This window comes from Erpetoichthys calabaricus, chromosome 4 (genome assembly GCF_900747795.2).
Source record: "Erpetoichthys calabaricus chromosome 4, fErpCal1.3, whole genome shotgun sequence".
NCBI lineage: Eukaryota > Metazoa > Chordata > Cladistia > Polypteriformes > Polypteridae > Erpetoichthys > Erpetoichthys calabaricus.
Genome location: NC_041397.2, coordinates 82,701,228 through 82,716,576, shown reverse-complemented (window position 1 = coordinate 82,716,576; position 15,349 = coordinate 82,701,228). Strand labels below are relative to the sequence as shown.

The following is a 15,349-nucleotide window of genomic DNA, read 5'->3' as shown; positions in this document are numbered from 1 at the left end:
AGAATGTGAAGCCTGTGCACCCAGTCTGGAAGCTGGAAAAAAAGTAACTTGAAAGTTGTATACAGTAGACCCCTGCAAAGTCGTGGTTCAGGGTTCGTGGACTCAGTCGTTTGCAGATTTTTTCTTAGAACCTAACTATTATTTGTTAGCGGAAAGCGCAAATATCCTCTGCAATTTTTTATGGCTTTTTTCGTAGCAATACTGTGCTGTAGAGAGAACAGGAAGCAACCGCTGAGGGAAACGATGTTTGGGATGGTGAAAGTAGCCAATCCAAGAGCGTTATTCATTTCTCCTTGCTGCTGAATGACTGCTGCCATGTGACGCGTCTCCTGGTGAGTGGGTTTACCACTGCTGAGGGAAATGCGGTTTGGGATGGTGAAAGTAGCCAATCCAAGAGCGTTATTCATTTCTCCTTCCTGATGATTGATTGCTGCTTTGTGACGTGTCTCCAGGTGAGTGGGTTTAACACCACGGTTTGGGATGGTGAAAGTAGCCAATCCGAGAGCGTTATTCATTTCTCCTTGCTGATGATTGACTGCTGCTTTGTGACGCGTCTCCAGCCGAGTGTCCTCGTGTTTACCATTTTGTTATTGTTTTGTTATTTTTAAATGCACATGATGTCGTCGAACTGCTCTGCACCTTCTAAGGCTTCTGGAACTGAGCCTAAGCGCCAGAAGAAGATTAACACACTCCAGGAGAAGGTCGATTTGCTCCAGGAACTAAAAAGTTATGCTGCAGTAGCGCGCCACTATGGCATTAATGAAAGCACCGTATGCTACATAAAAAAGAACAAATCAGTTTCTGTGATAGTACCAAAAAGGAAAAGACCGTAAGGAATAAAAATATCGTCAGGATGGAAACTGCCTTGGCACTGTGGATCACCAACTGTAGGAAGACGGTAACATCATCCGTGAGAAAGCACGGAAATTGTACCAGCTGTTCGCTACAGCACACAATGTAGCAACTTCCTATCACAATGTTCCTGAAACTTATAAAGAAAAGTCAGCACAAAATCCCACCAGAAGAAGACCCATACAAAGATACGACTCCTCCTGAAGCGCCTAAAGAAGAGGCGACACCCGAGGAGTTTTAAATCTACTAAAGTTTTAAAGCTACTTCATCAGTATCATGAATTACAGTACGTATAGCGGTAACATCGGTATTTTACATTCTAGCACCGCGGGAGACATAGCAGTACAGCACTGTACAGTAGACGGGTTTACCTTTACATTCTGTTTTTAGGTAATGTATTAAGGTAATTTTTTAGGTAATGTATTAATGTATTAAGCTGAATTTGCAATGAAATTAAAGTGCGTTGGGGGCATACTGTATTTAGGGTTGAAACTATAAAAATAGGCATTTAAAAAGCATTTTTTAACCACATCCAGAAGTCGTGGTTTTTCACAATTCACGGGTGCTCTAGGAACGTAACCCCCGTGAATTTTGGGGGTGTACTGTATAGACTGAGAATTCATTCAGAAAAGAAAAAAGCTTCAAAGTAAAATTAACGGGAACACACATGACATACAAAGACCAACTGACTCAAATTTATGCTGTAATATTTTGAAATTTATATTAAAATATTAATACTAACTGAAACATAACATTGTATATTAATTTGCACTTCTAAATTTAAACAAAACAAGGACCTTATACAATTGCAAAAATAACTATATAATACATTTGCTTTTATTTATGAATTATACAGGTTTGTGCAATGTTGTGCTTTGATGCAGTTCTTACTATGTACACTCTTGTGCAAATTAACTGAAAAACTCTGAAAACAAAAATCAGTTCTGTTTAATTTTTTTGTTTTTACTATGAATAACATTCATATACTCCTATTAATACATGATAAGAGTTCCTCAACTCTTGAGGAGCATCTTGACGCAATTTGGCATTGAATCTACCAATTTTGAGTAGTATAGGAGGATTTTGGGTTACCTGTACTAGACATGAATTAGAGTCAAAATCATCATCTCAATAGTTATGCAGTCCATTCCACGCGTTCAACAAGATCTGGCGCCATGTCACACGTTAAAAGAAGTGAAGAAATTCTGATGATAATCAAATGAAAATACCGGAGTGGCCTGGAAACTGTCCTGATGTGAACCTAATTGAAAATTTGTGGTCTGTTTATAAGCAATGACTTTGTGGAATGGACTGCATAACCATGGAGATGATGATTCAGGCCCTAATTCCAGTTTGGTACAAAGACCTCAAAATCATCCAAGAATGTTCAACATTGGTGGATTCCAAGCCAAATCGTAACCAGATGTTTCTCAGGAGATGAGGAGGTCATATCATGTACTTTTATGAGTATGTGAATGTTAGTCATAATAAAAAAATTAGCAAAACTGATTTTTATTGTTTTCAGAGTTTGTTTCAATTAATTTGCATTAGGGTGCAGTGTGCTCCCTAGCGTCTTTTAGCCGGGCCGGCTAATTTAGTTGACAGCCACAGATCTACAGGCAGATCTAATGATCTGCAGAGATGGCAAGGGGCGAGTGGGCAAATATTTTAGAAGCAGGATCACATCTGTCGAGGGGAGAGGTGTGCGGCGGAACGTTGCCGTCACTCGATGCTGAACAAGCTAATAGCAGGGATGAGGTGGAGCGGAGTTCACAAGCAAAGAGTATGGGGAGGTGGGCTTTCGAAAGGGGGCTGTACATGGTAATAGCGGGGGCGGAGCGGCAGTTCACTAGCAAAGCGGATGTGGAGGTGGTTGGGCAAGAGGAGGACTGATAAAATAAAAAAAGTCTAGTGGAACATGCCTGTCAGATATCAGAAAAATGACGTCTCTGTTCTCAGTGTCAGTGCAGTCTGTGTAGTGTACAGCTACTCTCTTCTTGTTCAGTACTTAGCAAACCAATAAATATACACATTTGTTTAAGAATTAGGTGTGTTCTGTGTGCAAAAATCCTTGCAGCACTCACTGTGGTTCCTGTTAAAGTGACTCCCTCTGCAGTTTTAATATTTGCTCATATTTGGACCTGCGTCCATATTGGAAAAAATGTGCAGAAACCCTTGCAGCACACACTGTGTCCTGAGCAAAAGTTTTGTCACTGAATTGCTGAGGGTTTTGTTAAAGTAACCCATCTGCCATTCCTTTTTTTGTTCATATCTTGCCCTGCCGTAGTGCAAGTGTGCATTGAATATCCAACAGGCTCCCACTTTCCCATTCAAAAGTCTTATTCATAGGTACTTTGAATTTTTTCCAAACGTTTTTACCAACATGAGTAAAAAAAAAAGTGTTCAGAAAACAACACTGCTCAGTTTTTTCAGAAAACAGATACCACAAACTAATGACGGTGCAGCGTCAACTCCTGATGTGGCAATTTCAGACAAAGACATTGCAGAGGCTTGTCCATCGGGGGAAATCTCTTTAGCACACACACTGCCAATTGAAAATCTAAGCACTGCTTATCCGGCATCAACCAACAATGGTTTAAAGATTTTGATTGGCCAATGGTGAAAGGAAATGGTATGTGGTGCTCATTGTGCATGAAAAATTCAAATTCAACATTAGGTTTCCCATACTTTTTTTTCCCCATTGTTTTCATTTTTCTTCCCGACAGCGACAATACTTGTGCCTCTTGGTTTAGGTCATAACTATTGTTATTTAAAATTTTTGTTAGGGTTGCAGGATCCTGAATTGAATACTCCTTAAATTTAATAAAAATATTCTGGCACAAGTGGCAAACCTTAAAAAAGGAAGTCATATTGAGCAATGGAAAATAATCCTCTTTAATAAAATCCCTTTGTGCGTCCAGGTGTCCGTGTGTGTGTCTCTTCTGGTGAAGTGCACATGCGCTGGGCACGGTGCGATGCGCAATATTACTGTCAGAGAAAGTTTGAGGCGTTGTTCGGAAATACAAACTAGCATTACTGCGAGAGGAAATTAAAGGTACACAGTACAGTGACGCATATTACAGCCACATACAAGCCAGTATTACTGTCAGAGGAGATTAAAGGCATATTACCGACGCGCACGCCTGTATTACCGCCAGAGAAAATTAAAGGTATATTACGGACGTACAAGCCAGCGGACGTACAAGACAGTATTACTGTCACAGAAAATTAAAGACACACAATACACGGCAGCAGCCCACGAAGAACGGTCAGCTCAGCAAGTAAACATCAACAAAAGAAAGGCTGAAAGAAAGAAAAATACGACCAACAAAAAGAATGAGGTCAAAGTCCCTTGCCATTTAATATAGACTGTTCCTACTAATGTTTATGCACTACTGTTCTAGCGCCCGTTATTGTAATGGGCTAAATGACTAGTTAGTTAGAATTAACTAATAAAAATAGTGCACATTTAATTTTCCCCACCACCAAATTTCCCCGTCCCGCCACACCCGGCTACTTTATCATGCCACTCGGCTGGAAAAAAATTTCTGGGGAGAAAACTGAGGTGTAAATAACAATTACTTTGTCTATCTTCCCTAAAGAAACAAGCATTAAAATCATTAATTCAATGCTGTTTAATTCATATTAAAAACAGTGAAGTAAACAAGGAAATTATGCAAATGCCTATGGAAATCGAGAATTAAGGTTAGGAATTCTTGTACCTCTGCTTCGAGTTTTACTTTGACTCCGACTTCTGCTCCGGCTTCTATCTCTTTCTCTAAGACGATCTTTGCTCCAGCTACGACTGCGACTCCTGCTATAGCTTCGACTTCTGCCTCTTCTCCGGTTATATCGATCCCTATATGAGTCCCTTCGAGGAGGATTTCTATCATAATCCCTCTTCCTTGAGCGGTCATCTTTTTTCCTGTCATCTCTATTTCTGTTAGATCAAGAATAAAAAAATATTTAAGACAATAATAAAGACACAAAGCTTAAGCAAAACCAAAATAAAATATTTAAGTAACATGAAGGACTCAAAAATCTTGAAAAGCATAGGTAATTTCATAAGATGATGCTATAATGATAAAGAATAAGTTAATCCCTATTAGGTCAACATAATTACAATATGGATAGGAACATTGTTGCATATTTTTCACAATAGTACCAATTGCAGAAATGTTTTAACACAACATCTGATAGATGTATCTAATGTTTGTGATATAAACTAATTATAAATAGAGTACACCTTACGTAGTGGTTCTTAACTTTAGTCCTTGGGACTTCATGTGGCTCTAGGTTGTCATCCCAACAAATTTTTTTTAAATGGATTTTTACATTAACTAAGAAAGCTGTTACTCCTCAGTGTGCTTTTAATATAAACCCAGAAACTAAAAACTAGTTTTGCTTATTATTTTATTGAATGAAACTGGAATTTACACACTCGAGGATTATTACTGCTTTTTACTATTTGTTGATTTTAAATTTCCTGGTTATTTATGCCATTACTGACTAATAAAAACACAAGAGAGTAAAACTAAGAAAAAAGATGCTTTTAGCAGTCAGATTGCTGTTTGGTTATAAAAAAAAAAAAAAAAAAAAAAAAAAAAAAAAAAAAAAAGAGTAAACAGAAAACTGAATTAAAAAGAAATTGACAACCTAATTAGTTAATTTTGTAGAACAGTAACACTAAAGCACTTTTCGAAAATAAGAAATAAAAAGGACATCTTATTAAATAATGAGGTAAGTTAAATGTTTAAAATAAAAATAAAAATTGACTTGCTGATTGTGATACTGGTTGAAAAGAACAACTGCAGCCTATCTGAGGCCAGCACTGAATAAGAAACACTGATGTAAAGGGTAAAGAATGTAGAATAAAGACTATACAGTATGTATAGGATTATACATAAAATGTCACTACATTACTTACAAATAAAAATCTAAAGTAAACTCATACACACAATTGTTTGTGCAGCATCGATAGATGAAAGGCAGTTAATTCAGAATGTTACACATCATGAAAATAATCACAATAGTAAAAAAAGGAGTGCTTTAAGTTCCATCTAATGAAAAAAGTCAGCAAAACTGCAGGTGAACCTTGAAAATAACTACTTTTTATAGTTTTTTCAAATTAACAGAAAAATTCTACAAACTACATTGGATTCAGTATGCAGACCCCTTATCTTTCTGCGCAAGTTGTGTTGCAGATTTAATTTTAAATGTATAAATTTGACATTTTTTCCCATCAATCTATACTCAATTACCCATAATGACAAAGTGAAAATATGTTTTCAGAAATGTTTGAAAATTTATTAAAAATCAAAAACTGAAACCTCTTATTTATATAAGTATTCAGACCCTTTGACTTGGCACTCCAAATTGTGATCAGGTGTATTCAACTTTGCTTTAACCATCCTTGAGATATGTCAAGAACCTGACTGGAGTCCTTGGTTAGGGTGGTGACCAATAACCCAACAGTCACAGCTTCAGAAGTCCCTGTTGGAAGGATAGCCGCATCATTCCATCAATCAGACTTTTATGACGGGGTAATACTTGCTTGGAATTTGCCAAACGGCATTTAAAGGACTCGAGACCAACTTCTGTCTCATCAGACCATGAAGTCTTTGGGCAGAATGTCAAGCACTATGTTTGTCAAAGACCCAGAACTGTTCATCACCTGACAAATACAATCTCTATGGTGATGCATGATAGTGGAAGAATCATGTTATTGGGGTGTTTCTCAGTGGTAGAGACAGGAAGGCTGGTCAGCGCTGAGGGAAGGATGAATGCAACTAAACATATACAGTCATATGAAAAAGTTTGGGAATCCCTCTCAGCCTGCATAATAATTCACTTTCAACAAAAAAGATAACAGTGGTATGTCTTTCATTTCCTAGGAACATCTGAGTACTGGGGTGTTTTGCAGACAAAGATTTTTAGTGAAGCAGTATTTAGTTGTATGAGATTAAATCAAATGTGAAAAACTGGCTGTGCAAAAATTTGGGTCCCCTTATAATTTTGCTGATTTGAATGCATGTAACTGCTCAATACTGATTACTTGCAACACCAAATTGTTGGATTAGCTCATTAAGCCTTGAACTTCATAGACAGGTGTGTCCAATCATGAGAAAAGGTATTTAAGGTGGTCAATTATAAGTTGTGCTTCCCTTTGACTCTCCTCTGAAGAGTGACAGCATAGGATCCTCAAAGCAACTCTCAAAAGATCTGAAAACAGACTGTTCAGTATCATGGTTTAGGGGAAGGTTACAAAAAGCTATCTCAGAGGTTTAAACTGTCAGTTTCAACTATAAGAAATGTAATCAGGAAATGGAAGGCCACAGGCACAGTTGCTGTTAAACCCAGGTCTGGCAGGCCAAGAGAAATGCAGGAGCAGCATACATGCAGGATTGTGATAGTGGTTACAGACAACCCACAGATTATCTCCAAAGACCTGCAAGAACATCTTGCTGCAGATGGTGTATCTGTACATCGTTCTACAATTCAGATCAATTTGCACAAAGAACGTGTATGGCAGTGTGATGAGAAAGAAGCCCTTTCTGCACTCACGCCACAAACAGAGTCACTTGTTGTATGCAAATGCTCATTAAGACAAGCCAGATTCATTTTGGAACAAAGTGCTTTGGACTGATGAGACAAAAATTTAGTTATTTGGTCATAACAAAAAGCGCTTTGCATGGTGAAAGAAGAACACCGCATTCCAAGAAAAACACCTGCTACCTACTGTCAAAATTTGGTGGAGGTTCCATCATGCTGTGGGGCTGTGTGGCTAGTTCAGGGACTAGGACCCTTGTTAAAGTAGAGGGTTGGATGAATTCAACCCAATAGCAACAAATTCTTCAGGATAATGTTCAATCATCAGTCACAAAGTTGAAGTTACGCAGGGGTTGGATATTCCAACAAGACAATGTCACATTTCGAAATCTACAAAGGCATTCATGCAGAGGAACAAGTACAATGTTCTGGAATGGCCGTCACAATCCCCTGACTTGAATATCATCAAAAATCTATGGGATGATTTGAAGCAGGCTGTCCATGCTCGGCAGCCATCAAATTTAACTGAACTGGAGAGATTTTGTTTGGAAGAATGGTCAAAAATACCTCCATCCAGAATCCAGACACTCATCAAAGGCAATTGGAAGCATCTTGAGGCTGTTATATTTGAAAAAGGAGGCCCAACTAAGTATTGATGTAATATCTCTGTTGGGGTGCCCAAATTTATGCACCTGTCTAATTTTGTTATGATGCATATTGCATATTTTCTGTTAATCAATAAACTTAATGTCACTGCTGAAATACTACTGTTTCCATAAGACATGTCATATATTAAAAGGAAGTTGCTACTTTGAAAGCTCAGCCAATGATAAACAAAAATCCAAAGAGGGGTTCCCAAAGTTTTTCATATGTCTGTAGAGGAGGTTACACAACCACAGAATAGCACAACATTTCACTTTTCATCACGACAATGACTCGAAGCATGAAGTCAAGACAACGCTGGAGTGGCTTCAGGACAAGTCTCAACTGTCCTTAAGTAGCACAGGAAAACTTGAACTTCATAGAACATGTATAGAAAGATGAGAAGACAGCAGTTTACGTAAATATCCAAACCTATCTAAAAGGCGTGTGAGAGGATTTGCCATGAACATAACTGCCCAAATACAGGTGGAGCAAAGCTCTACCTACGAAGGCTCTAAGCTGTAACTGGGGATTCCACAAAGTACTGAATTAAGGGTCAGAATACTTGTGTGAATGAGAGATTTCAGTGTGTGATTTTTAAAATAATTTGCAAACCTTTCTGAAAACATATCTTCACTTTGTCATTGTGGGTTACTGAGTGTAGATTGAAGAATAACAATTACAAATGTATCCATTTAAAATAAAACTCACAACATAAAACATGGAGAAAATGAAGGGATTTGAATGCTTACTGAATCCACTGTACCTACAGGTGCTGGTCATAAAATTAGAATATCATGACAAAGTTGATTTATTTCAGTAATTCCATTCAAAAAGTGAAACTTGTATATTAGATTCATTCATTACACACAGACTGATGTATTTCAAATGTTTATTTCTTTTAATGTTGATGATTATAACTGACAACTAATGAAAGTCCCAAATTCAGTATCTCGGAAAATTAGAATATCAATTAAGACCAATGCAAAAAAAGGACTTTTAGAAATGTTGGCCAACTGAAAGGTATGAACATGAAAAGTATGAGCATGTACAGCACTCAATATTTAGTTGGGGCTCCTTTGGCCTGGATTACTGCAGCAATGCGGCGTGGCATGGAGTCGATCAGTCTGTGGCACTGCTCAGGTGTTAGAGCCCATTTGCTCTGATAGTGGCCTTCAGCTCTTCTGAATTGTTGGGTCTGGCGTATTGCATCTTCCTCTTCACAATACCCCATAGATTTTCTATGGGGTTAAGGTCAGGCGAGTTTGATGGCCAATCAAGAACAGGGATACCATGGTCCTTAAACCAGGTACTGGTAGCTTTGGCACCGTGTGCAGGTGCCAGGTCCTGTTGGAAAATGAAATCTGTATCTCCATGAAGTTCGTCAGCAGCAGGAAGCATGAAGTGCTCTAAAACTTCCTGATAGACAGCTGCGTTGACCTTGGACCTCAGAAAACACAATGGACCAACACCAGCAGATGACATGGCACTCCAAACCATCACTGACTGTGGAAACTTTACACTGGACCTCACGCAACGTGGATTCTGTGCCTCTCCTCTCTTCCTCCAGACTCTGGGACCTTGATTTCCAAAGGAAATGCAAAATTTACTTTCATCAGAGAACATAACTTTGGACCACTCAGCAGCAGTCCAGTCCTTTTTGTCTTTAGCCTAGGTGAGACGCTTCTGACGCTGTCTCTTGTTCAAGAGTGGCTTGACACAAGGAATGCAACAGCTGAAACCCATGTCTTGCATACGTCTGTGCGTGGTGGTTCTTGAAGCACCGACTCCAGCTGCAGTCCACTCTTTGTGAATCTCCCCCACATTTTTGAATGGGTTTTGTTTCACAATCCTCTCCAGGGTGCGGTTATCCCTATTGCTTGTACACTTTTTTCTACCACATCTTGTCCTTCCCTTCGCCTCTCTATTAATGTGCTTGGACACAGAGCTCTGTGAACAGCCAGCCTCTTTAGCAATGACCTTTTGTGTCTTGCCCTCCTTGTGCAAGATGTCAATGGTCGTCTTTTGGACAACTGTCAAGTCAGCAGTCTTCCCCATGATTGTGTAGCCTACAGAACTAGACTGAGAGACCATTTAAAGGCTTTTGCAGGTGTTTTGAGTTAATTAGCTTATTACAGTGTGGCACCAGGTGTCTTCAATATTGAACCTTTTCACAATATTCTAATTTTCCGAGATACTGAATTTGGGACTTTCATTAGTTGTCAGTTATAATCATCAACATTAAAAGAAATAAACATTTGAAATACATCAGTCTGTGTGTAATGAATGAATCTCATATACAAGTTTCACTTTTTGAATGGAATTACTGAAATAAATCAACTTTGTCATGATATTCTAATTTTATGACCAGCACCTGTATGTATGTTTGTATTTTATATAAGCCAAATAACCATAAAGGCAGGCACCTTATACTAGGAAAGCAGAACTCTTGGTAATTTCTTAAGACATACTGTAAAATGTTATTTCTTGTAAAATGTTCTCATTTATTTTTTTTAATCTAAGAAAAAAAAAGGGACTAAAAAAGGCCAGACACACTCCATAGATGCCAAAAAAAATTCTGCTGCCTTTCTAAATACTGTATCCAATTTCTTTTACATTATAGTATTCTGTAGAGAACAATATTCTTTTCCTTACAAAAAAATTTTGCCACTTAAATTGAGGCTTCTCCTCCAGGATATTCTTAACTGCACTGTACTTTCTGAAACTCGCAACTTTCGCCTCTTATTGGAGACCAGGTCATGGGGGAAACAGTCTTAGCAGTGAGGCCCAGATATGCCTTTCAACAGCCACACTAGTCAACTCATACTATGAAATCCCTAGTCGTTTCCAAGCCATTTGGGACAAATAGTCCTTTCCCAGAAGGCCCTGCATCTTCTACAAGGTCTACTCCCAATTGGATGTGCCAGTAAAACCTCTGTAGGGCGGTTCCTGCAGGGCATGGGTATCAGATACCTGAACCACCTCAAATGATCCCTCTCAATATGGAGGATCAGTAGCTCTACTTGGAGCCTCTCCCGGCTGTGTGAGCTTATCCCTATCTCTGAGGGAGAGCCCAGACACCCAGTGGAGAAATTCATTTAGGATACTTGTACCCATGATCTTGTGCTTTTGGTCATTACCAAAAGCTCATGACCATAAGGGAATACAAGGAAGTAGATCAACTGGTAAATCTACAGTGTTGCCTTCTGGCTCAGCTCCTTCACCACTGCAGATCGGTATAGCAATCGTGTAAATGCAGTCGGTGTCCGATCAGTCTGTTGAACTCTGCATCCCTTATTAACATATTCATGAGCAAGACCCAGAGATATTTAAACTCCTCCACTTGAAGTAATTACTCATCTTCCACTCCAAGAGGACAGTCCACCTTTATCATACTGATGACTAGGGATGTCTCAAGAACTGATATTTTGGTACTAATCTGGGAATTTACCTGTTCCAGCTTTTTTTTTTCTTACAGCATCAGTAGTACCAAGAAAGTGAACTCAAGCACAACTGCAAGTAGACGATTATTCCATAAGGCACAATAATGCATGATAAAAACTGAGTAAAAACAACATATAAAAATGTATTACAGTGTTAAAAATACAGCGCTGTGTGATTCATGATGAAAAAAGATAAACAGCTGAGGTTACATCTGGAAATAAATTTGTGTTTGTGTAAGAAAAATTCGCAGCATGAGTGCAGGAATTGTGTGTATTATATATATATATATATATATATATATATATATAAAAATAAAATCAAAACACACACACAGGCTTACATTATTGTCCCTTTTATCCAATTATGGAATTACTTCAGAAACAGATCTGTGCATCATTTGAGAGCAAAATAACATTATCGATCAAATATGCTATAATCGTTTAATTTATACTGTCACACATTTGTAAGAGGAGATGAAAAGGTAACAAGAAAATATGTGCATGTAATAATGTCCTACACAGTCCTGGTATACAGTGATCCCTCGCTATATCGCGCTTCGCCTTTCGCGGCTTCACTCCATCGCGGATTTTATATGTAAGCATATTTAAATATATATCGCGGATTTTTCGCTGCTTTGGGGGTTTCTGCGGACAATGGGTCTTTTAATTTCTGGTACATGCTTCCTCAGTTGGTTTGCCCAGTTGATTTCATACAAGGGACGCTATTGGCAGATGGCTGAGAAGCTACCCAACTTACTTTCTCTCTCTCTCTCTTGCGCTGACGTAGGGGGGTGTGAGCAGGGGGGCTGTTCGCACACCTAGACGATAGGGACGTTGCTACCTTCTGTGTACAGCTGCTTCCTGAAGGACATGCTGCACGGTGCTTCGCATACTTAAAAGCTCAAAGGGCACGTATTGATTTTTGACTTTGTTTTTATCTGTCTCTCTCTCTCTCTCTCTCCCTCCCTGCTCCTGACGGAGGGGGTGTGAGCTGCCGCCTTCAACAGCTTTGTACCGGCGGTGCTTCGCATACTTAAAACAGCCCTATTTGATTTGTTTGCTTTTCTCTCTCTGAAACGCACTCCGTTGAAGAGGAAGATATGTTTGCATTCTTTTAATTGTGAGACAGAACTGTCATCTCTGTCTTGTCATGGAGCACAGTTTAAACTTTTGAAAAAGAGACAAATGTTTGTTTGCAGTGTTTGAATAACGTTCCTGTCTCTCTACAACCTCCTGTGTTTTTGCGCAAATCTGTGACCCAAGCATGACAATATAAAAATAACCATATAAACATATGGTTTCTACTTCGCGGATTTTCTTATTTCGCGGGTGGCTCTGGAACGCAACCCCCGCGATGGAGGAGGGATTACTGTACTGTATATGCTCATCAGTCCAAGAATCTGTCCTTTTTCTCAATATTGTATAAAGTTTAGGGTCGCACAGGGAGACATCACATTGCTCTATAGTTACGCATATAGGACTGTGGAATGGACAGGATAATGTGGGAGGAGTGTCAGTACAAACAACAGCTGTAGTAAGTAAACATTGATGCAAAGCTCAAAAGTGGCTATTTTGCTTGTCTACAACATTGATAACATGAGTTGCTCCATGCTAATACTAAAATAAAATTTCTTTAGTGTTTCAAAGGTTCAAAGCTCTCTTTTTTATTAATACGATGTGTATGGTGTTAACAGAGACATGTAACTGGTGAAACACAATTAGTACAAACAACACAGCATACTTCATTGACAAATATGAATCTGAAAACACAATTTATAATTTATTAGGCTTTTGAAGGCATTCATTAGTGTAACAGGTAAGTGAAAGTACACATCATATTAGAATGGTACATTTAAGAATGTAATACTGTCTCACAATTATAAATTTGAGTACATGTAATGACAGCCTGTAAAGTAATTTTCAAACTCTGGATTAAAAAACAGGCATAAGCAATAACAAAGTGTGACAACTCATGTAAGACACCTTGAAAACAGCAAAACAAAGGCTACTTAACAGGAATTCTGAAATAAAGGATTAGTGTAAAACTGACAAGTTTGATTTCACACAGGAAGCTCTAAATTTGTGAAAATGTGAAAAAACAGGAGGGACAGAAAATTAAAGCACCAGGATTTTCAGACATTTGAAATTTGAAATAATATGTCTAATCTATTAAATATGACTATTTTTTAACCTGCGAATTATTCAAATATAAATCTTACAATGACAAATGCTACAAACTAACCAACTGATTCACTGACAAACTAGACTTGGTTACAAAAACTTTTTCTAAGAGTTGGTTTAAATGAAAATATCTAGAATTATCTTGAAATTCACTAATGTAACAGTACAAAATGTATATGATAATGTTTTCATTTTAATATTCAGTATTTTTAAGCAGTATATGAATGTATCAGAATAAAGTTAGAATGTGCGCATAAGATAAATAAGATGGTTCATGATAATTCATTCTATACTGTATGAACCAAACACTGAAATCCCCCATTTGCACTCTGAGGATCCCCATCCCTGCCACACATTAAAACTTAAGCATTGCACTGTATACTGATATTTATGAATGCCAATACCAGTTTACTTAAGTGATAGTTGGTCAACTACTTAATATGCCAGTATTTTAAAGCTATTGTTACTGTTAGTATTTATATATTTTATATTGTGTTACAGAAAAAAAGCATAATATTGCTCACTTCAATAAACTTCTGTTTTTGCTGTGGTATCAGAAGATATCAAGTATCGTAAATTTTCACTGGTAGTGGTAACAAATACAAAAATAATGGTATTGTGATTAAGGGCCTCAGAACCCCGTACTCTATCAGCAACCCTCACAGAATACCTAGAAGGCCATGGTCATATGCCTTCTCTAAGACTACAAAACATGTGTGGACTGACTGAGCATACTCCCATACATACACCCTTTCAGGATCATGAGGGTAAAAATCTGGTGCACTGTTCCATAGCCTGGATGGAATCCACAATGCTCCTTCAAGGTCTGAGGTTCCATAACTGGGCAAAGTTTCCTTTCCAGTAACCTGGCAAAAGCTTTCATAAGAAGGTTAAGGAATGCAATTCCCCAATAGTTCAAGCACCCTCTCTGTTCCCCCTTTTGAAAAATGAAGACCACCAAGTGCTGCCATTCCAGGGGCACTGCTCCTGATGATCACGCAACAATGAAAAGGAGCGTTAGTCAAGCCATGCTAATCCAAAAATGTCCAGATCCTTTAACATTTCTGGGCAGATCCACCCCCATGGGAACTGTAACTGTAGAGATGCTTAACTAGTTCAGTTAAATCCCCCAGGGAAATGAGCATTGCTCCTTCATCAGCTTCCAATTCTGAAGGAGCGCATTAAGATGGATTTCTTTAAACTGTTATTGTAAATGCAAATGAGCTAGCATCCTAAATATCACCTGTCTTTACTCACCTTAAAAACTGCTATCATTTATTTTCTGATAGTTACAAGTAATGATACCATACTCTTAAATGAATTATCTTCTTTATTTCTACAGAGTGACAGACTACAGAAGGACTGTGAGAAAAGAGATTTTAGGTTACCTCCTTTGACTACCACAGCTAAAAAATAATCTTGATAATTTTGTGCTAACATTTAACTCCATTTCATGACTCTCAAATTCAACTGTTACTCCTCCATTTCCTGTGGGCACAATAGGGCTTATTTTATTTCTAATACATTTTTTACCTATATGTGTAACTTTCTCTGGTTTGGGTTTTAGTTTCATATCTAAGAAGAGGATTTCCATTTATTTATATCTTAGAACTGATCCTTCTGCACACTTAACTTTTAAAAAAAATCCAGGCCGGGCTTGGTTCCAACCTTTTGCACTAAAT

At 38.1% G+C, this 15,349-nt stretch overlaps 1 protein-coding gene across 1 annotated transcript in view; it reads right to left on the bottom strand.

Moving 5' to 3' along the window:
- The window catches only part of rbm26 (RNA binding motif protein 26), a 199,529-nt gene that overhangs the window by 134,964 nt on the left and 49,216 nt on the right, over positions 1–15,349 (bottom strand). Inside the window, 1 exon segment of the mRNA XM_028799577.2 lies at positions 4,575–4,792. Within this exon segment, the coding sequence (XP_028655410.1) occupies positions 4,575–4,792 (218 nt within the window).